The 22,425-nt window shown below is 39.3% G+C and overlaps 2 protein-coding genes across 5 annotated transcripts in view; one reads left to right on the top strand and one right to left on the bottom strand.

The window, feature by feature from the left end:
• slc28a1 (solute carrier family 28 member 1) overlaps positions 1 to 8,917 on the bottom strand; it is a 38,899-nt gene extending 29,982 nt beyond the window's left edge. Inside the window, exons 1-2 of one of the 2 annotated variants that reach the window (XM_073929496.1) lie at positions 8,744 to 8,917; positions 5,511 to 5,594 (exon numbers count right to left, since the gene is read on the bottom strand). In XM_073929496.1, the coding sequence (XP_073785597.1) occupies positions 5,511 to 5,517 (7 nt within the window). In that variant the 5' untranslated portion in view covers positions 5,518 to 5,594; positions 8,744 to 8,917. The remainder of the gene's footprint in view (positions 1 to 5,510; positions 5,595 to 8,743) is intronic. The other variant, XM_073929498.1, reaches the window with a different exon arrangement.
• znf592 (zinc finger protein 592) lies at positions 8,640 to 22,322 on the top strand. Of its 3 annotated transcripts, XM_005159296.6 has the most exons (9): positions 8,640 to 9,480; positions 9,641 to 11,837; positions 13,702 to 13,880; positions 13,994 to 14,167; positions 14,258 to 14,402; positions 16,985 to 17,242; positions 17,354 to 17,466; positions 17,556 to 17,697; positions 21,088 to 22,322. In XM_005159296.6, exons 2-9 carry the CDS (start codon positions 9,654 to 9,656, stop codon positions 21,550 to 21,552), a joined length of 3,660 nt encoding a protein of 1,219 aa, XP_005159353.1. In that variant the 5' UTR covers positions 8,640 to 9,480; positions 9,641 to 9,653; the 3' UTR covers positions 21,553 to 22,322. The 3 variants fall into 3 exon arrangements, with proteins under 3 accessions (XP_005159353.1, XP_017207453.1, NP_001038678.1); NM_001045213.1 differs by lacking the exon at positions 8,640 to 9,480 and having other exon boundaries at positions 9,654 to 11,837; positions 17,156 to 17,242; positions 17,556 to 17,628; positions 21,088 to 21,552; XM_017351964.4 differs by lacking the exons at positions 17,354 to 17,466; positions 17,556 to 17,697.
• Positions 22,323 to 22,425: the final 103 nt, after the last annotated feature.

Below are 22,425 nucleotides of genomic sequence, written 5' to 3'. Positions count from 1 at the left end.
GTCTAAGAACACATTCATAGATTGCTAGATGACCAATCACTAAAAAACAAAAGTAAATAAATAAAAATAATAAAAAAAGAGTTAGAAAATGGGCCAATGATTGACTATGACTCTCAGGTGCTGCCAATAAGTCCTGAGAATTTATGGCCAGCTTCTGCAAGACAGTGTGTCAGACTTTTTGCTTCAGAAGCCTCACTGAGAAACTGAAGAAAGCAATTGCAAAACTGAGTTCCAGAGAAGATCCAGTGTTTCAGCATCCAGTGTGGGTTACAATGCGCCACAGGGCATGCCACTGCTGCCCAGCACGACAGTACCAGCGCAAATGCTAGTCGTGCTGCACAAGGGCAGTCCTTCTCCAGGCCGATACATGAGCTCCACATGGTGGTTGACTATGTTCTCATGACCACCAAGTCGGCTGCCTCTGGCCTGGGGAGAATGGAGAATGGGGATACCAACTGCAGATGCATGCAGCATGCCCCACGTGGCTGATAGTACCCAAGAAAGAGAGGCTTCTCCTCTCTCCAGGTGTGAAGCTCGAGTGCTGCCAGCTTGGTACACTCTGCTTTCCAGCTCGCAACTCTAGTACACTTTGCCACAAACACCGAGGGTGTCAAAGGACGGGCTCCTTTCTCTCACTCCTTCAGCCTCTTCATGGGATTTTGGGAAGAAGTTACAAGCTAATCTCTTATTTTCAGCTCTTCCTCAGGATGAACAACTACCTGGGGTCAGCACTCCCTATCCTAAAGCTGCCCCACCACAGGTGCATTAGCGATTGTTCTGGTGATGCTGTTCCTTTGGGCTCTGTCAGCCAGGTTAGCCCTGCCCAGCCCTTTGTAGTGGCTCTTCTGGATGGTTAGACTTGGCTATGATTTAATTTGCCATATGGCCTCTCAGTGGTTAATGCAGCAACTGCCCATGTCTCATGCAAGTAGATTGCTGTCCAACCTGCAAAGTATGCAATCGAGCTGGTCTCTCCAATCAAGATGGAGAGTGGGTTATAGAGCCCGTACTTCACTGTATCCAAGACTGGTCTATTATAACCAATCCTATCTGTGTATTGTGAACTATTATCTGCACAGGATGACAATCAAAAATGCTCATGCAGAAATGAATTCCTAAGTGTCTCAATCCATGGCATTGGAAGCACTGAAGGATGTTCACTCTTGTCTCATTCTCGTCCTCCTCATACCATTTTTTTCGGTGTGCATTTGGGGACCAAACATGGTAGAACATGGTTCTCCCCTTCAGGCTCTCCCTGTTTCTGTGCAAAGCTTATGGTGGATGCTCTATGCCTCTTCGTCTCACAGGCATCTGCATTTTTAGCTATTTGTCAACTGACTTATTTTAGCTGTCTTTAAATCAGTCAATTATGCACAGGGACCTGGTGCTCTTGTTGGGGTTTTGGGTCAATTGGAAAAGAGCAAGCTCTCCCTCGGGCAGAACCTTTCTTATCTCAGGATAGAGCTGGACTTGATCTCCATGATGGTGCGCCATACCAAAGTTACACCGGGCTGGTACTGTCCTTTCTGCTACAGTTTGTCAAGAAAACAGGTCCCACTGACAGTTGGGAGGCTTTTTTTCAGAGGCTCCTAGGTAATGACGTTTACAGCCACTATCACGCTGCTCAGATTGTTTATATGAGACCACTTCAGCACCGGCTTTACAATCAATTCCCCAGATGGGCATAGCTAATAGCGATACACCGGGTGGTCATTACCTCGCTCTGTTGCAGCACATTTAGTCCTTTGGTGGATCTTGCCTTCTATGGGCCCGGGTGCCCTTAGAAAAATTGTCCAGACATGTTGTCACTCTGGCACTCTTCCAGTATGGACTGGTGAAACTGTGTGTATCGAGCTTGCAGCTGCAGGTTTGTGGATCAGACGTCAGTTGAATTGGCATATCAATTGTCTAAAGCTGTTGGCAGTGTTTTTGACTTTCCACTGGTTCCTACAGATGCTGTATTGGAAATCCATGCTGGTTAAGATGAACCGCAGAGCTGCGGTTAGAGCAGAGTTTAACTGTAGGGGAGGGAATGCTCTCCAGCCACATGTCTCAGCTTAGTTGCCATTTACTCCTCTGCAATCAAGGAGCTGAAAATTGATGTGGACCAGGCAATGTTCACATCCTGGTTGAACTCAACCATGCCAGCTAATGTGCACTAGTGGCAGCCCACGCTCCTGGCAGAATGGAGACTTGACCCAAGGTCCAGCTGATATGGCTGCACTTCAGTTTATGGCACAGGTCAGTCTGTTTGATTTTCGTGAGACCGCCTGTTGCCAATTGCTTTTTTTCCCTGCTTGCCATGAATGCGCTGTCTCTAAGCTGGCCCCAGGTGTTGTGCAATATGCGTTTTCCCCAATACGGATGCTCGCAGAGAGCCTGTGCAAGGTCAAGGAGAATGAGGACTGGCTCTTGCTTGTTGTGCCTTCATGGCCCAACCAGACCTGAGTTTTCATATTCACACTCCTCATGACAGCTCCTTCTTGATGAATTCCCCTGAGGATGCACTTCCTGTCTCAGGGACAGGGAACCCTCTGACACCCGTGCAGGTTTCTGAAACCTCCATGGGTGGGTTGGTGGTTACCACCATGACTCAAGCTAGAGTGCCTTCACCTTGAAGTGGAGTCTATTGGCTATTGGAGAGTCCACCCCCCTCTCATGCTCTTTTGGGATTTTTCCTTAGCCCCTGCAGTCTCCAGCGGGGTCCATTCGAGACACACGATTCAGTATCTTTAAGATTTCTGTTGATGAAGGCAGCTATGCTGGACTCATTGGTATCGTTTAAGAGGGTCAGAAATCTGGAGGAATTTTTGTCAGTAAATCATGCCAGGAATTTGGGTCGGCCTACTCTACTCTTATACTTATACTGACACCGGTCAAGCTATGTGCCCAAGGTTCCTACCACACCCTTTGAGAACAGGAAGTGAACCTACAAGTGTTTCCTGTGTGGGAGGCAGACACAGCCCTTTCATTGCCATTTCAGTGTCCTGTTCGAGCACTATGCTTTGATGTGACTGGACTGCATATGTCTCTTAGCAGCTCAGGGAAGTGCCATATCAAAGCAGAGGTTGGCCCACTGAATAATTGATGCCATCACCCTCAATTATCAGTCCCAAGGCGAGCTGTGTCCCCTGTTAGCGAGAGCATTTGCAAGATTTTTATCCTCCAGATTACTAGATAATTCTGGTCAATCAGAAGGAATCTGAGCTCTGTCCAAAAACACTTGCTTTGCTATTTGTTTTATTCAGAGATGTGTGCGCCTTTTTTGCTCTGCTTAGCGAGTTCCCAATCTGGTGAACACTAGAAAGTTCCTCTGAGGCTCAGTACAATGTCTGGTATGCCAAATCACTCTACCTTTATGCTGGGAATTGGATTGGCTGTTTGCAGGCATATAAGTTTAGGATTATTGGACCCTATAAAACCTATTCAGTGATAATGGCAGTTCGCGTACAGGAGGTTGGTGGTGTGAGAGAAACACAGCCCACCAGAAAGAAAAGGGTGGATAGCCAGGTGTCTGCACTGGTCCAAACATCTGACCAGGAACCAGATTGTTTCTCAATATGCGTTCTTCAGCAGTCTTGTGTCCTCATGTTCTCGTGTAACGTCATCATCAGCTGCCAGTTCAGTTCCAAAACTGAAGACTGCAAGAACAGAGGACGCGTGAAACTTCCCAGATGTGTTCTTGATAGAGGACGCACCTATGCAGACTTGAGCACCGAATTCACTCTAGAATTCCCAGAAGCCATTGCAACTGGAGGAGAGATGCTCTGCATTTTATAGATTTATTAATGCAGCATCTCATTTCTCACAGGACGTGTTCTCTGTTCTCGCGGTCTCCTGAGTTCATTCTTGCGAGGACACCAGGCAAAACCGGTCTCCACAGGAACGCAAGTCCATTCTCTGCATTCTTGGAATTGAGAAAAAGCTGATGTATGGTGGTTCTGCAAAATTCCAGCATGGTGACTGTGTTACCCAAACCTGATGTTGAGCTTGGACCAGCAGTACCACAGCTATCAAACCTACCGATATCAGGGCTGCATTAACCATGTCTGTAAGTGAATTATGTGATGAGCTGATTGAAACTTTGATTGGCAGCAACAGGTAAACGAATGTATTTGCAGTGTTTCCTAAGCAACCAATTGGGTTATAGAGCCTTATTACGTTTTTATCAAGTTATACGTGTGTCTGCAATCCATATTTGAACACCTTGGGTCCTGTCTTAGCGCTTCATAAAGCGGTAAAATCAAAGATGCTACTATCAACATATGCCCCAGACCTATAGAGAATGGTTCCTCCATTGTTGCTAACATATGTGAAGCTTGCCCAGTCTTTTTAGGGCCTACTCACACTATGCCATCCGTACCGTGCCCAGGCCTGTTTCCCGGATCGTTTGAGAAGTGTGAGTGCGCTGAATCGGGCTCAAGCACGGTTCACTTGGCCGGCCCTGGCCCGGTTGGAAGAGGTGGGCCTGAGCGCGGTTCACTTGAGCTTTTTTTTTGGGCTTTGGCGTGTTTTGCACTCACACTACAAACGTACCGCGCCAATGCCCAAAACTGAAAGCGAGACGTGACTTTAAGGGACTGTTACATATGGATTTATTTATCATTCTTACTGTACAGTGAACGCAAACTGCCGTAGTTTATTAAAGACGCAAACTCCTCACTGCATGACAGCTGCCCACCTTCAGCAGACCTCCTCATTCCTGCAGCACGAGGACTTTATGACTGTTTATGAGTGTCAAAAGTGGCGGATTTATTTGCCGAAATATCTGACTGAGTGTCACCACATCCCTAAGGACTGTTTGGCAAAATATTTGACTGCATGTCACTGCATATCAAACGACTGAAACGATATAACTAGAGAAATCTCCACTGTGCTGCCGAGTGAGAGCGCTTCTCACTAAACAGCGCAACAGCGATGACGTAAGCGTGACGAGGCCCGATTGTGGTGTGAGTGCGGGCCGTCGGGGGAGACGGGAGAGGGGACAAGCGTGCTTTGGCCCGGTTCGAGGCAACTGTACCTAGTGTGAGTACGGCCTTAATTGGATGAATTTAAAAGCTAGTGAGAATGACTCCCTAAAATTTGGGAATTGTCAAATAGACAAAACAAGCCTTTGTAAAATAGAATGCCTGTGGATTTGCATGTGCTGATCCCCAAACACCCAATTTAAGCTAATTCTTTCTTCTCTTTTGCTTTGGCAGAGGAGCAGGGACTGGCCCTGATTACTTCCCTTCTAAAACATTAACCTCCTGAGTATGTCGAATTGCTAAGAGGAAAAATACTGCAATTAATGCATCTTCTAGATCTTCCCTTAGATGCTCGATGCCCAGGAAGCTCGGACATTGTTTATGCCTATCATCCAGATCAGCTCTTGGCAAGATTAACACTGTGCAGACATCCTGGAATCAGGTAGGTAGTGGAAGTTCCAAAAACCTTTATCCTTCTTTATCTCTTTATTTTTAGTTACAGATTACATCATTATCGGTGGCTTGAAAAAAAAGCATGCTCACCCAACATGCATTTGTTTCACAGGGATACAGCTTATGGAACTTTGTCCCAGTTAGTTGCGCTCACACTGCTGTAGGTTGAAACATCTAAAAAGAGGAAATAATGACATGTATTTAATGTATTTATAGACAGACACATCATTAAGGTCACAGGTGTGACAACTTTTTTATTAGTTTCTCAACATTGAGAAGGACTTGACGATTTGCCATTCTGTAATGCCCTCTGGCTGTCTATAGCCAAGGAAATAGAACACAATTTATTCCAGCCTGACTAATAAATGGTAATTTAGTCTATTTAGCAAACAACACAATTGCAATTTCTGTCATTGTGTCACTGCCAAAAACTTATATCATTATATGTACATTAATGTTGTGGTAAGATTAACATTGCCCATCCTGTTGCAGGTCTGATTGGCTGGTGGCATATTTTCTGCCCTATTACCAATCAGTGGGGAAAGGTATAAAACAGTAGGGAGGATGTTATGAGTCACATGTCCTGCCCTTCCGACTTTGTTACATCCTACTGCATTACATTTACTCGCCGACAGGTATGTGGTTTGCGGCGGGTTTTTTGGGGGGTTTTTTTTGTATTAGCCTATCGTATCTTACATCAGTATGATTTTGTTTAACATGACATCTTTTGTGGAAACCCAAGTTTTGGCTTGTGTCTAAGGCTGCCCCTTTGAAAGTAACTTCACTACCTTGTTCCTTGTTCACTACCTTGTTTGAAGCGTGCAGGTATTAAAGTGGCGATTCTTTCCATTATCCCCCGCAGCCAGCAGTAAAAGTGTGTTTCACTCAGGCATAACAAGTCAGCTGTATTATGCAACGAATTTATGAGTTTGTAGACAGTCCATCACATTATCATATGGGATTTAGTATGGTGTCAGGGAACACATACAAATAGTGCAGGATAATCACCATTTTATTTTTTAATAAAATCTTAAATAATCTTAAATAAAATATAAAAAATAAAACTGAAATAATTAATGATTTCTTGTGCGACCCGGTACCAATTGATCGATGGACCATGGTTCACAACTCGGCGGTTAAGGACTACTGCTTTAATTTATAATAGTCCTTTAAACACATCCATCTCTTCATGTTATGTTCTTTGCATGTGGTAAAAACTAAAAAGACAACTCACAGTTTCAGCTGTGCCTCTTCACTCATTCATTGTTATTAGTAAGAGTTACAGAGGTAAAATTCTATGTATACTAAAGGTGGCTAATTTGTACTATTCTTATAAGTACTATTCTTAAGGCCGATTTATACTTCTGCGTCAAGCGCACGTGGATGCTACGGTGCAGTCAACGCATGGATGCATAACCCGTGGCCATTGGCATCACTGACACACACCTCTCAAAGAATTTAACTACACGTCGCAACGACAAGTGGCTCAAAGTCACTGCTTTAACCATGACGTAAACACAAAACAAAACGTTCCATCCAGAGCTCCTTCACAGGACTCGATACTTGTAAACAATCACTCCATCTGGCTCACATGGCTCTCTTTCCCGCCCACACTCTTCAGCGCTACCATGCCAACCATTCCCAAAGCTTGCGCTACGCCATACCTGATAACACTCCCATATTTCAGACCCCCCACCCCATCTCACGCAACCATCCTTGTTTATACTGCGTCGAGTGTTGTCGTTGCTGCGTGTCAGCAATGCCGACAGCCACGACAAGGACTATGCATCTATGCGTAGGCAGTGCCATAGCATAAGCGTATGCTTGATGCAGAAGTATAAATAGTGCTTTGGGTGCACCTACTGGAAAAGATCATAAGAATGAGCTTACCAGACTCACGTGACATAAACTGACCAAACAGCTTCATGTTTTGTATGGAATATACACATTTCAGTAGACTAATTACTTCAGACAAACACAGAACATGTTCTATATCCCTTACAAAATTAGCGATGTTTTTTCTACAAATGTGTAATTTATTGTATAATGTGTTGCAAGAACCAAAACTTTTTACTTTTTTTATTTTGAAAAAAAAAAACAATAAAAATCATGAGGAACACATTAAATAGTGTTTATTGTATTGTCTGCAATAAAACAGACATCAAAGTAAATTCAGAAATAGCTACTTTCTTTTTTTATTTGTGTTTTTCATACTGTCCCATCTTTTTCTGATTGGGATAATAGTTAAACCATGTTAATCACAAATTCACATATACACTAAGCCTATTTCAATTGGTATAGTAAAATTGTGGCACAAATGGTAACCAAAACACCAACAAACAAACAAACAAACAAACAAACAACAACAACCAAAATAGTTACTACAATCCTACTATTATAAGTCAATGCACATTCATATCAACAAGTTAACCCTAACCCTCCCTGCCTTTATCTTGTCAGTTTTTACAGTGGAAAGTGTTTCCTCCTTGTCAAAGTCCATCTTTCAATCTAATCTACTGTATAGCTAATCAGAAAACATGACACAAGTAAAGACTACTTTGCCTAAAGGTTAGAAATCATAAATAAATTGTTACAATTTAAAATAAAACCTTTTTAATAACTAGTAGTTAGTATAACAGAAGTTTAATCAAACAAGACATAGTGAAAAAGCATTCATTCATTCATCTTCGGCTTAGTCCTTTTATTAATCAGGGGTCGCCAAAGCGGATTGAACCGTCAAATTATCCAGCATATGTTTTACACAATGGATGCCCTTCCAGCTGCAACCCAGAACTGGGAAACACCCATACACTACAGTCAATTTAGTTTATTCAATTCACCTACACCGCATGTCATTGGACATTTGGGGAAACTAAAGCACCTGGAGGAAACCCAAACATAAGTCCAAACATTCGAGAAAACTATCAAATTACTAAATTTGATGATTATAATTATAATTTGATTATAAATGATTATAATTTGAGGATTTGTAATAAATTCAATTGTATTTAAAGTGGAAACCATGATCTTTTGTGATTGTTTCTAATTTATGTCTAGAGCATTGATGTAGGCTGCCTGTGGTTGCGACAAAAGCAGTTTGAAAAGGTAAGGAAAAATGCTGTTTAAGTAGGCTGTTAGCACGCGTCAGGGATGTTATGTAAAAATGCTGTCTATGTAGGTTGCTAGAAAGGATTTGAAGCACAACCGGTGTGTGGCGTTGAGCGGGTTCCCGCACACAGGAAGGGGAGAGAGCTGTTAGCTAGCAGCAGGCAGCACGCAACTGTAAACAACTCACTTTTACAAACATCACTAATTAAACTTACCTTACGCTGACTTGATTATCCACTTGCATGGCATTTAAAAGGCTGCTTTAAAATTCGTGCTTTGTATTAGACCCGTAGAATCTTGAGTTATTACCGCAAGTTTGCGTTATTTACAGAGCAGGATGCAAGCAGCTAGAGAAGCGCGCTCCCGACTGCACAGCTAAAGCTTCTGTCAATACGAACCGCTTTGCTTTCCTTATAGAGACTGTATTTTCTGCCTCAACAAGTAATAAACACGGTAGAAATGCCAGGTTATGTTTTACGGAGGGAAATATGATTAATTTGACTGGAAGCTATGTTTTTAAATGTTTTATTAGCACATCGGAGGTTTGTTTTCTCAGTTAGCATATAAGCTAAAGCTAACTTTTTGACATCATCGTACAAAAAAGCTTGTAACTCCCGAAATTTTTGTTTGTGTATTCATACGTGACGCTCGAAAAAAATGTGCCCTGCATGTTTAAGACATATTCTCCGATAATTCTTTAGTTAAACTAATTTATGCTAGGCTGACAGGCTATGGGACTGTAGCAAGGTAACGTTAGGTTTGACTGGCTTAACAAAAAGAGTGTAGAAATGTCAATTACAGTATTACGATGTTAAAACGCTTAGAAACGGTCTCAGATCGACTGGTGCTATGGAACTTCCACGAAGGATCAGTACAATGCAGATGAAGGTGCGGAACATCAAAACTGATGGAAACCAACAACAGCTGAGATGAATTAACCAGAAATCAAATGGTGATTATTATTTTTATTTGTATTTAGCATCCCTGTAATTTAGAGTTTTTTAGATCTTGAATTTAACATTATTATTTGCCATGCTGTTATGTTTGATGATTATTTCTTATGGAAATTTTATATTATGTATAAATAATTTGGTTTATTTCTCCCTTTTTAGAAAGCCTTCAGTCATGGGTGATATGAAGACCCCTGATTTTGATGATCTCTTGGCTGCCTTTGACATCCCTGATGCAACCAGTCTGGATGCCAAAGAGGCCATTCATGGGAATCAGGATGAAGGAGATGGACACCTAAAACACTCAGAGATGTGTATGGATACTACAGTTTCAATCCCTCATCCAGTGCCCACAGCCGATGCCCCTGCTGTCAGTGTTATAGTGAAAAACACCAGCCGCCAGAATTCTTATGAAAACCTTGTGGAGAAGGAGAGCCCTCATTTGGGGCACCTTTTACAGAATGGCTTCAAAAGTTCTGTGGGTTCACTGGAGACGCATCCCTCCAGCTATCCAAGGTTGGATAGCTCTTCTGTCAATGGAGAAAATTTTAATCATTCCTTGGAAAAGACCCCTGTCCTCTACAAGCCTGAAAAAGGTCCCACTTTGTCAGAATCTGTGTCTCAGTTTAGTCCTATTTCTAGCCCAGAATCTGAAGATATTCAGAGCAATGGAATCGATGACTGTCCAAAATCTGCAGAGACTTCATACTTCCCATCTGATTCACTTTTTACATCACCGACAGTTACTGTTTTAGACTATCTTGAAAAAGCAGATGTACCAGACTCGGGATGCAATTATAGTCACTGCGGTTCAAAAGGTGTGGATGATCTCGAGTCTGATAGTTCATCTTTCAAAGATGACCTGGTTGGCAAAAATGCTGATTCCGCAACTAAGAGTGACTGCAGCCAAGACTGTAGAACAAATACATATCCAACCCTAGAGACAAATTCTCCTTCCCGTCCATGCGCCAAAGCTCATACATCCAGATTATCTTCTTGTATTGATGCTTTAGCAGCCCTAAATCCTAAAAAAGATTCAGGTGGGCATATTAATTCAAAGGACATTCCAGTTACCCCTAAAGAGACAGTGAAAATTAGTCAAAAAATACCCATATCCCCAAGGAGCCCAAAAAGTCCTCTGGAGGTGGTGAAACGCTTCACGAAGCAGCCTGACAGCCCAATGAGTATTTGCAGTGACAGCAGTGGTAAAGCATCTCCAGCTGTCGCTACTGGCTCGCCTCCAGCCATTCCACGAGTCAGAATAAAGACAATCAAAACCTCATCTGGAGAAATCAAACGCACCGTCACAAGCATATTACCAGACTCTGAAACCGAAGATCTGATGTCACCCTTTGGGTCATCACCATCTCAGTCCTCAGTTGAAGAGGCCTTCTCGAAAACGTTACCCCCGAATCATTCAACTGATATTATTTCAGAGGTAATTTTTGAAGATGGAAGTCAGGAGGCTTCAAAGATGGCTTCATCAGGCAGCACAAAATCAGTGAGGAGCTCAAAGTCACCTCAAATCCAAAATATTGGTCATGCTTTGAAGACAACAGAAGGTGGAACCCAGCAAAGGAAGGCCACTTCTGCTCAGATTGGTTCTTCTGCCAACACAAACTACCTTCCGAAGGCATTACACCTAGCAAACCTAAATCTAGTCCCACATAGCGTGGCTGCTTCGGTTACAGCAAGATCTTCCACAAACAGACAGGAGCCCTCTCAGTTATCATCATCAATGGTGTGTAGTTCAGTACCATTGGTGCATCAAGTTAAAAAAGTCTCCCCAAACACACGAGCTGTTGTTCCAAATACTGCAGCCGGAACCTTAAATAGACTGTTGAATTATTCAAACCCAGTGCCAACATATGTTCCCAACCTTAGTCCACCACCCGGCACCAACATCAAGCTCCCAACACAAGGTTATTGCTGCCTAGAGTGCGGAGACTCATTTGGGCTGGAAAAGAGTCTTGCTTACCATTACAGTCGCAGGAGTGTGCATATTGAAGTCGCATGCACCCACTGCTCCAAAACGTTGGTGTTTTTTAACAGATGTGCCCTCCTGGCACATGCTCGAGATCACAAGAACAAAGGAATGGTGATGCAGTGCACTCAATTGTTTATGAAGCCCATCGCTGTTGACCAGATGTTGGTGCCCACCAAGACTAGTCTGCAGTCTGCAATTCAGATACCTTGTGGGAACACCACCACAGAGCCGTCCAAAGGCCAAGTGGTCTTGCCACTTTATCCTGACAATGTTATCAGAAATGGATCTAAATGTCTGGAATGTAATAAACAAATATCAGACTATACAGCACTTGCAAGACACTATCAAAAATCGTCCGAGGATGAAGGACTGGTGAGTGAAATTATTTAGCTACTGCTTACTAAAAATAGTTACATTACATCTACATACAAAAAAAATAAAGAATTTATTCCCCTGTATATTTTGAAAAGATTGTGTTTCCAAAATGATCCCTGTTCACACGGATCTGAGAGGACAACAGAACATACTATTATGCATTATGCTAGGCTAATACTCTGTGATTTCTATTGATTTCTTGAGCAGTACAAATACAGTCCTGTAGTTCTCCATTGTTGTTTTGGTCATCAAGATCTTGCACATGTCCATGGACTGAGCATACATATAATCATTACACACATAATAATTCTGACTTCAACTGTACTTCAAGTGTCACAAGCCTGAAATACAAATAAACTCTCTTTCAACTCTCAGGAGGTTTTCAGATATTTAAAACCGAATACATTTTATTGTGATCACTTGTACTTTTATACAAATTAATACAGGTCATAATCAATATTATTATTATTATTTATTATACTAAATAACAATGTATGATAATTATTTAATCTTGACATTTTTACAAAATAATATTGAAACATTTCATATAGGATGTAGAATAGGTATGTTATATACATATATTTCAATTACATTATTTATATATACTAATATTAGTCTGCATGATATCTGAAAAATGTGACATATATCTTTTTCCTTGATTAAAAATTGCAATATGAATTCACCAGAAGGCTTTAATAGCTCTATATTTGGAAAGAATTCACTATTTTAGTTTGATGGGGTGATTTTGTAGAAGAGTGAATCATGCAAAAAATATTATATTCAATTACAAAAATACAACAGAACAAACATACAAATTAAATATATATATATATATATATATATATATATATATATATATATATATATATATATATATATATATATATATACTTCAAGGTTCTCAAGTGAGCCTAACAGTGTTAGATATAGTAAAAGAATAATCAAATTAGGTCAAATTAGACTGCATAGTCTTACTTTAAAATGTATCTTTATTAACGTTATAAATGGTACAATTTCTTGTACCTGGATGCTTTAAACTCTTAAAATGCTGGAGGTTCTGTAGGCAATCAAAAAAAATCCTAAAAGAGCTAATAATATAGCATTTAAAAGTATTTAAAAAAATATATATGGCTTTCTCCAGAAGAAAAAAATAAAATGGGAAAAATAGATTGCTTTGTTAAATATGAGAAATAAACACACACTCACACAATCTACTTTATTTACTCATTTTTAAATAACCAATAAAAAGGGGAAGTTTCTTCTTTTACTCCATTACCCTTACCTGATGGTCATTTTTGAACATGTTTTTTTCAAAATGCGGACATTTCAAAGAGCTTGCCGACGTGTTTTAACTCCCTTAAGGCCCAAGGTGTTTTTTACATGCATTTTTTTTCCCTTTGCTATTTGGGCTTCTTGGAACCTAATTAGAATAAAAACCTAAATATCATCTTTTGAGATTATGTACTTTTAGAAAAAAATGATGTCCATATATGTGGATTCGTGGTCCGAATTTCCATAAAACACTTTTTCCTGACTGTTTTTTAATGTATGTTTAACATAGAAACTTTTTTTTAACATGTTTTGACTGTCAGAGAGAGAAAACTATGTATTGTTTCCCATTTTGGACAGTTAAAAGTAGTGTTTGGGACATTTTATATGCTGCAAAACAGTTGCAGGATGACACTGTATGTCTGCAACAAAATATAAAACATTCAAACTATTTTAAATAGCCACTTAAGAGCTAAAATGTGCTTTCCTTATATGTGGCCCCTAAGCCCTAGGAGGTTAAAGTACATTAAGTTGTTTGTTATTGGACAACCGCACTTTATTGATCTTTATATATTTCTCTTTTTAAATGCAGATCTGCAAGGTTTGCTCAATGCTGCTACCCAACAAGTGCAGCTACAGGGCCCATCAGCGCATTCATACACACAAATCCCCTTATTGCTGTCCTGAATGTGGTGCACTCAGTCGCTCAGTGGACATCCAGAAGCATGTGAAGGAGAATTGTCTTCACTATACCCGTAAAATTGGGTACTCGTAAGTACTTTGAACTGTGACCTGTAGACCAATGGACTTCCACTTTGAGACTATGAAGGTCTTTTGTGTCGTCTCTTGCTCTTTCTGGTTCACTCAAATGCAATTTCTTTCAGGTGTCTGCATTGTGAAATGCTTTTCATGTCACTGTCCCACTTGAAGAGTCACATTGAGGAGAAGCATTGTGAGGTCTTTTATAAGTGCACAACCTGTCCTGTAGCCTTCAAATCTTATGATGGCTGTCTGATGCATGTGAAAAACAAGCATGGTGGCAGCGAACCCAACCATCAGTAAGTGCATCTATTGATCTGTTATAGCGTACATTTCACTGTGTTCCTAGAATTGTGTTGAGTTAGTTACTTGTTGTTCATTCTGTGCAGGGTGATCTACAAGTGCTCTTGCGAAACGGTCTTTAAACGGAGGCAATTATTGTACCAACATTTTCATAATCGCATATGTGTCTTCAAGTGTCCCGAGTGCACTTCGCTCTTCCCAGAGAAACTGCCATTGGTGCAACATTTCAAGGTGCGTTGATGCTTTTAATGTGGATATATATTGGGAATATTTCTGTGCACATATTGTCTGGCACTATAGAGACATTTGCATTTTGGACGTTTAGCAGGTGTTCATAAGCAATGTAACTTTAAAGACCAGATCACCAGATGGGAAGCGTACAGTTTAGAGCTCAACGCTTCGAATTGCGTACTTCATGTATGCTCGCAAATAATTTGAATAAACTTCCATATTTTTAATTGTCACTTTTTTATCACCTGACGTGTGCTGTGACCTTTTAAATTCTTTTCTGAAATATATATTTTTTTTGTTTAGTTTTTTTTTTTTTTTTGTATTTCTCAAGTGCTGTTTAACAGATAGATGTTTATTTGAGAAGATTTTAAACATAGCAGTTTTAATGACAAATTTCTAGGCCTAATCCCAATTCTACCGCTTAGCCCTTCCCCTTCCCCCTACCCCTCGTTCTCCCCTTCGAATGGAGATTTTTCAGGACCACACTCGAAACCAAGGAGTTAGAAAATTTCCCAGAGTAGACCATCTACAATGGCAAAATGGTTGCGCACAGAAGTCAGGAGATGCACAAATTAGTTTTTTTAATCATTTTGAATTTTTTAATTAGACAAGCCAAAGACAGTAGTTTGTCTTTTTGCCAATCAAAAACTATTAATTTCTCAAGGTGGGTAAAAATATTGACATTTAAAGTAAAAAAAAAGAAGTTTATATTTCAGAAACCCCCCAAAAAAGAGACTTTCTCTAGAAGAAAAATATAATTATTGAAACTTCTTGCTTGGTTAAATATCACTTGGAAAAATTTTGAAAAGAAATTGTTATATTTGTAATACATTTTTGAAAATCACTTATACAAGGTTATGCCACATGGATCAAATGTTTGCATAGCATTCTGGATGTGATGTACAGTCGCTCATTATTTACATTTGTGTAAAGTAACAATTACTCAAATTACTGTAATTGCGTAGTTTTTTTCAGGAAAAAAGTCATTTTCCTTGAGTACATTTTAGTGCTGTTTCGGTACTTTTGCTCCACTACTTTTCTTCAACCGGCAGTTACTACTTTATTTTCTTATCTATGGGGATTGGCTGAGTAGAAAAATTTGTCCTGTGATTCCTGTCATATCAGATCTCACATAGAAACTAAACTAAATCGCATCATACTGAACAACCTCAAGTCATGGGTGCTTTATAAAGGCAGCATACCGCTTGGAAGCATTAAAGTGTCCTAAAAGATGTTCAAAATCTTTGCATGCAATAATGGAGAGTTTAGTCTCTATTTATTTACTTGTACATATTCACTTTTTATATTCATTTTAATTCACGTCAATGTTTATAAAGCGTTTTTAAAAATCAGCAAGCGTTTACCAAAGGGCTGTAGAAGTATGCACCATCTAAAATGAAAGACAAATAAAACAGATAAGACTCTCATATGGTATTAAAAGCCAAAGCGTAGAAATGAGTTTTAAGGCTAGATTTAAAAACAGAAAGGGTTTTGGCCTGCCTAGCATGGAGAGGGGAATTATTCCAAAGTAAAAAGCACAGTCCCCTCTGGTTTTTACCTTGTGCGTGGAACAGCATAAAGCAACTGATCAGCACATCTAAGTGCCCTTAATGGAGTGTGCAATTGAATTAACACAGAAGGGTATCTTAGTGCTAGTCCTTTTAGGGAATTAAACATAGAGACCTAATTTTTTAAATGTACTGCAAAATTAGCAGGAAGCCGTGACTAATACCCACACACAGGGTGTTTAATTTTAGTATTGTTGAATATTATGCAGATGTTTTGATGATTTGTCTAAAATACAATTAGTTAATTAATCCTTTCTGTTTTTAGTGGATGTGTTACAAGAGAGCTACTTTAGTTTTCTTACTGGTGGTTCTAATCAGATTTGAATTGTAAACTTTAAATAAAAGTTAAGGAGGTATTTTTTTTTACTTATTTTCAGCTTCTAAACACCTTTTTTCTCCACATTTATTCCACATGAACCACATGAAGAAATTCTGCTCAGAAATAGCAAAAAAAAGTCTGTATATTCTGTCTGGCCCTGCTGATGCATGAGTTTGATAGCATGATTTGTATTGCATTTATTCAAGAAGTCTACAAGATGAGATAGGGGGAGAGGTGCAAATGGCAGGTGGTCATTCAGAATGACCCTGAGGTTCTTAGAGTTTTCTTTTTCGCCAGGTTATTACAATCACTTTTTAACAACAGATGATATCTGTAAATCCTGCTGTTTTAATTTGAGGCTTACATTTAAACAAATGTTATTGTCTATGAAACCGTCTTGTCATTTGATGCAATCTGTTTAGATAGCAGAAAGGAATAATAAATAAAAAAGGGATTTTTTAGTAAAATACTGTTACAGAATAAAAGTGCCAAGAGTGATTTACTTTCTTTTTGTTGCATTAAGGAAACAAAGAGCTGGCCATTTATTTTTTACTTTAATCTGGGACCACAATTTCAAATGGCATTGTACTTTCACAACACAAAATATGTGTCTCATTTCATCTCATCACTTATCTAAAGTCCTGTATTGCTATTATTGGGATATTGAAATAAATCATCTTTTTTAAAATCTGCAGACTATTCATGGTGGCGTTTTCAGAGGTGAAGCAGAAAAAAGCTCAAAAACGACAGAGACGTCATTGCCAAAAAACCTCCAACCAAGTTTAACCAAAGCTGGTAATGAGGCCTGTGTGAAGGAAATGGAGAACTCTACTGCACGAAAGTCCAGTGCTGAAGCTGGCATCAAGAATACCGGTTGGACCTGTGGAGTTTGTCTCCTCTGGGTCCCTGACAGAGAGACTTATGTCAGTCACATGAAGACCAGCCATGGCAAGGTGAGACCCTTTTAGTGAAAAAGCAAATGATTAACCTGGGATTTTGTATCTGATTGATTTAGTTTGTGATTTAAGATTGATTTACATTTGAATATTGCTGTGTATTTGCAGTCTTTAAAGAGGCAACCATGTCGATTATGTGAAAGGTCTTTCAATTCACCTATGAGTCTTAAACGACACATTCGTAATGATCACAATGGGAAAAAGAAAGTTTATACATGCTGGTAATACCCCTATATTATTATTATTATTATTATATATTGGGAACTATATTAATAGTACACTTTTATATTTGTCTTTATAAATTCTGAAGGTACTGCACAAGTGAGAGGATGTCCTTCACTGAACACTCTTTGCTAAAGAATCACATCAGTTTGATGCATGGAGTCAAGAACCCAGATTTCAGCCAGATGGCAAAGCTAGAATCTCAGGAAGTGGGCAAAATCAGAAGTGAGGTAATCCCAAAATGTTCTTCATGTGCAGCATGGTTGTCACTGTACCTATTTTTCAGTTACATTTTTGGAACCAAAATACAAATATCAAAGTTGTGTCTAAAGCCTGTTTCACAACACAAACGTGAGCAGAGCGCGAGCAGCGCATGTTTTTTCAGCAAGAATGTTAACAGTCACACTTAATTAAAGTGACAGTGCATTGATAATGACCAAAAACACTGTCACATTAAATGACTCAGTAATATAAATGCATATAAAAATCCAATAAATGCATCAGTAATATTCACTGATATAGTCAATCAAAGGAACTTAAACGATTAAAAACTGTAACAAATATTCATTTAGGCCTGTACTACAATACCAAATGTAAAACAATTTTAGTAATAGTTTTGCTTACTAAGTTGCACATTAGTTTGATCATATATAAATATAATTATAACTATAGGCCTACATCATCCTGACAATCAAAAACAAAATGACATGATATCACAGGCGATTCTTCCAGCATAAACCACGGCGAATGAAGTTCTGCACAAGACTTTTGGCCAGCGGAGAAATTAAAATGGTCGTGCCCAACTGAGTCTGGTTCTCTCAAGGTTTTTTTTCTTCACTCCCATCAGGTGAAGTTTTTTTTCCCTCTCCGCTGTCGCCACTGCCTCGCATGGTTCAGGATTGGTAGAGCTACGCATCGATGAATTTGCTCTTCAGTGTTTGAACTCTCAGTAATGATTAAATCACACTGAACAGAGCTAAACTGAACTGAACTGAACTTAAACACTAAAACCTGAACCACACTGTTCCAATTACTATGACCATTTATGTGAAGCTGCTTTGACACAATCTACATTGTAAAAGCGCTATACAAATAAAGCTGAATTGAAAAAAAAAATTGTCTTCTGAGTGCACCAGACATGAATGACACTCCTCATAGAGCTTGAGAAGCCTACAGTATTGTATGATCTATATAATTTGTAAAATAAAGACTTGCAGGTTAAGGAAACAGCATAGAAAGAAGTTGCTGCGGGCCTTGGTGCAGATAAAAAGTAAAAAAATAGTGTATTTTTATATATATATATATATTGATATGTGCAGCAGCTGCCGACGAGCTTTGCACTGCAGACACTGTCTGGTTTGAAACAGGTGTAAGGCTGCATTTACACAGCAGATCTTGATGGTCAATTCCGATTTTGTGACTGTATCACATTTTTTTGCTGACTGGCTTATATCATCTTTTAAAAGGGACTTGTATCCGATTGTCTGCATTTACACAGCACAAGGCAAAGGCGCAATAACTGAAAAAAAAGAGCAGGCACTGACTGACTGATAATAAAACAGCAATCTTTTCTCAATTCCTGCATTTAGTCTGTTTGCATGGTTTCATTTTTTTATTTTTTATTTTACTATAGTTTATGACAGATAAAGTTATTTTTCAATCAAGACCTTTTTAAACCAGTAGGCATCTTAATGTAATGTCCATGGCGTGATTTATGCACTTGATATAGGGAATAGTTTTATATAAGTCTGTATTGGTTACGTGGCGGATGTTGCTTTCTTTCTCTCTCTCTTTCTCTCTCTCTCTCTCTCTCTCTCCCTCCCTCTCTCCCCTTAACGTGCTTTAATGTTTGTGCTATTTGGCAATATAAAAGCTTTTTTTAATCCTCGTGTATAAGGTTTAAGGTTTGGGACTCTGCTCAAGTCTCTTTCGAAATGAAAGCGTCGAGTTGACATCATTCTCTACGGTTTTCAATGATGCACGACTCGCCTTTACAGGTGAAAATCCAATCTACCTGCTTACACTGTAGACACGAGGGCCCGGATCTGATTCATATTAGATAAATTTCCACAAAAGAACAAGGCCTGAATCTGATTTGAGTAAATCAGAATCCATCAGATTCTTTTCCTCCTTAAATGTACATGGGCCTTATCCTATCTGTGCCACATGGGAGAATTGAGTCACTTGAAGCATGCAGTGTAAATGCAGCCTAATATATACAAACAAAAATGTATACATTTTCTATTTTTCTTTTTTTAATATCTTTCATTTGATTTGGCCTACTCTCTCACGCTGGTTCAGCTCTGCCTGAGTCATGTCTTGATTATGTGAAGACCCTTTTTACGTCAATCAACTCAAACTCTCAACATGCATGAAGGACGTAAAAACCTGCCATGTGAAAAATCACACCAATCTTAGTTTGGTTTAAGCACGAAAAGATGCGTGCAGCTGTAGTAGTGAAAAGTAAATGTACCATCGCCCATTATGTTGGTACCAGACCTTGTTGAAACCCAGTCAGGAAGCATAATACAGAGAGTACACCAAAGTACATCAAACGATTGAAAATCAAAATGAAAAATAGGATAAATATATTTGAATATATTAGACACATATCTAATGCTTTTATTTTCACCAGCTCCACACCCACAATTTCACACACTGGGTTAAATTAAGCTTTGCAGTCTTCGTGTTCAGTTTATCATTTCCAATGTATCAGTTCAGCTAAGGGAACAGAACTAACCCCTGCGACGTCAGACACAGCGATATTCCAAGATGGTAGCGCCCTTGCGCTAAAAGCTATAGTAAAACATGGCGTTTTCTTAAAATTTATTACATTAATCGATTTCGTAATATATTTTCCTAAAGTGGAAAACAATTTACAAAATAATGTAAACTTGACTGACTGCTTCACTTCCACTTTAAGGTACTATGTGTTGTACGTTTACGATAACTAAATTTAGCGAAGTACAATTCCAGAGGAAAAACTTCTCAATTATAGTAATTTCAGTATTTATAATTTATTACTTTACATCATCTATTCATTCATTTTCTTGTCGACTTAGTCCCTTTATTAATCCGGGGTCGCCACAGCGGAATGAACCGCCAACTTATCCAGCAAGTTTTTACGCTGCGGATGCACTTCCAGCCGCAACCCATCACTGGGAAACATCCACACACGCACTACGGACAATTTAGCATACCCAATTCACCTGTACCACGTCTTTGGACTGTGGGGGAAACTGAAGCAACCGGAGGAAACCCACGCGAAGGCAGGGAGAACATGCAAACTCCACACAGAAAGGCCAACTGAGCGGAGGTTCGAACCCGCGACTCAGTGACCTTCTTGCTGTGAGGCAACAGCACTACCTACTGCGCCACTGCTTCGCCCACCTTTACATCATCTAGTTTCTGCAAATCTGTTATCGCACTTGATGAACAGTGGTGAAGCATTGACATTCAGAGCCAATCACAGTCATATCTGTTGAGAAACTCCAATTAACAGTGTTTAAGGACATGCTCAAATGTTATTGTAGTGGATACTTTTGACAACCCTAATTGGAAATGTGATGTTTTAAAATCGTTTTTTGTAATCAATGCTTTTACACCTTTTTCATTTTTAGAGGCCAAAAAAGAGAAGAGCAGAACACCCAGATGGAGTAAAAGGAAATGGAGAAACATCACACAACACCCCATCTAAGCGACATAAGCCACTTTATCGATGCGCCAAATGTGGCTTTACCTCTGAAGCCCAGGCCCAGTTTCAGGAGCACATACCTCAACACAAAAGCGACAGCAACACACCCCAGTGCCAGCACTGCGGCCTTTGTTTCACGTCTCAGCTAGCACTCAGCAGACACCTCTTCATCGTACATAAGGTCAAAGAACCAGAAGAGCATGAAGACTTTAAAGATGGGAAAGAACGAGAGATCTCGACAGACTTGAGCGATAAAACTGTACCTCTTTTGCGAAATAAAACTGGCCTGTCCACAGCAGAGGATCAATTAGGACTCCACAATGTGCCCACAGACACTGATTACAACACACAGACATCAGAAAACAGTGGACTAGAAGATAAAAAGGCCTGAACAGAAGAAACGACTCTTATGGAAAGCTGCTAATCAACTTAATTGCAAGCAAATGATTACTGATTATGCAGCTAATAATTGTGGTACTGCAAACATGTTGCCTTACAGTGAAATTCTATATTATCTCATGTCATATATCGCATATATGAAATAATGTTTAAAACGTCGCATTATTTGGATTAACTTATCTGTTCATGCAATCATTTTTTTTATATCTGTACATCCTATATATGTGGATAATCATAATTTATTATTGTGTAATGCAAAAGCATCATGTCAGTGTGTTATAATGTTTCTGTTCACGTACCATGTCAAATCTGTCTTGGGTCCATTACAATGCAGGAAGTGTTATGTATGTTACATATTGTAGCCATAAGCGAGGCAGTTGTAATATGTCGGCTGTTTTCAGGGTCACCAAAAAAAGAATCGAAAACCGTAGATGGTCATTTTTGGTGGTGTATATGCTGGTTTTGAAGGAGAAAGGCATGTCTGATGATGTTTGTTTTATATTTATTAGGTAGCGTGCTTGTATCACGAAGCTAAACATCTGTAACAGTATTGCTACTTTGGAGATTACATTATTCTGAAAGGTATTCACTTAAACCCAGGTATCTGCACTCAGAGAAAGTATATTTTCATATTCATTCCATGTAGAATTACTAGTTTCAATTACGTTTATATTCAATGAGCCATTCTTACAATCAAATTTAGCACTTTTGTAAATGCTTGAATGGAAAAAAAAAAACATATTAAAGACATCAGAGACTCAACTTTAGAGTTGGCTTTACTCGATTTTGGGGGCCTTTAAAATGTCAAATATAACATTACTACTAGTGTTTCATAATTATTATAACAAAATATGTTCTATAATAT

The sequence above is a fragment of the Danio rerio genome, chromosome 18 (assembly GCF_049306965.1).
Source record: "Danio rerio strain Tuebingen ecotype United States chromosome 18, GRCz12tu, whole genome shotgun sequence".
Taxonomy (NCBI): domain Eukaryota; kingdom Metazoa; phylum Chordata; class Actinopteri; order Cypriniformes; family Danionidae; genus Danio; species Danio rerio.
This window is presented reverse-complemented; position numbering and strand designations above follow the sequence as displayed.

Bases quoted from the DNA above. Each gene is read 5' to 3' on its own strand.
- znf592 (XM_005159296.6), top strand. From the start codon at position 9,654: ATGGGTGATATGAAGACCCCTGATTTTGATGATCTCTTGGCTGCCTTT. The intron at 14,168-14,257 runs GTAAGTGCATCT...CATTCTGTGCAG, and splicing joins GGCAGCGAACCCAACCATCA to GGTGATCTACAAGTGCTCTT. The intron at 17,243-17,353 runs GTGAGACCCTTT...GTGTATTTGCAG, and splicing joins TGAAGACCAGCCATGGCAAG to TCTTTAAAGAGGCAACCATG.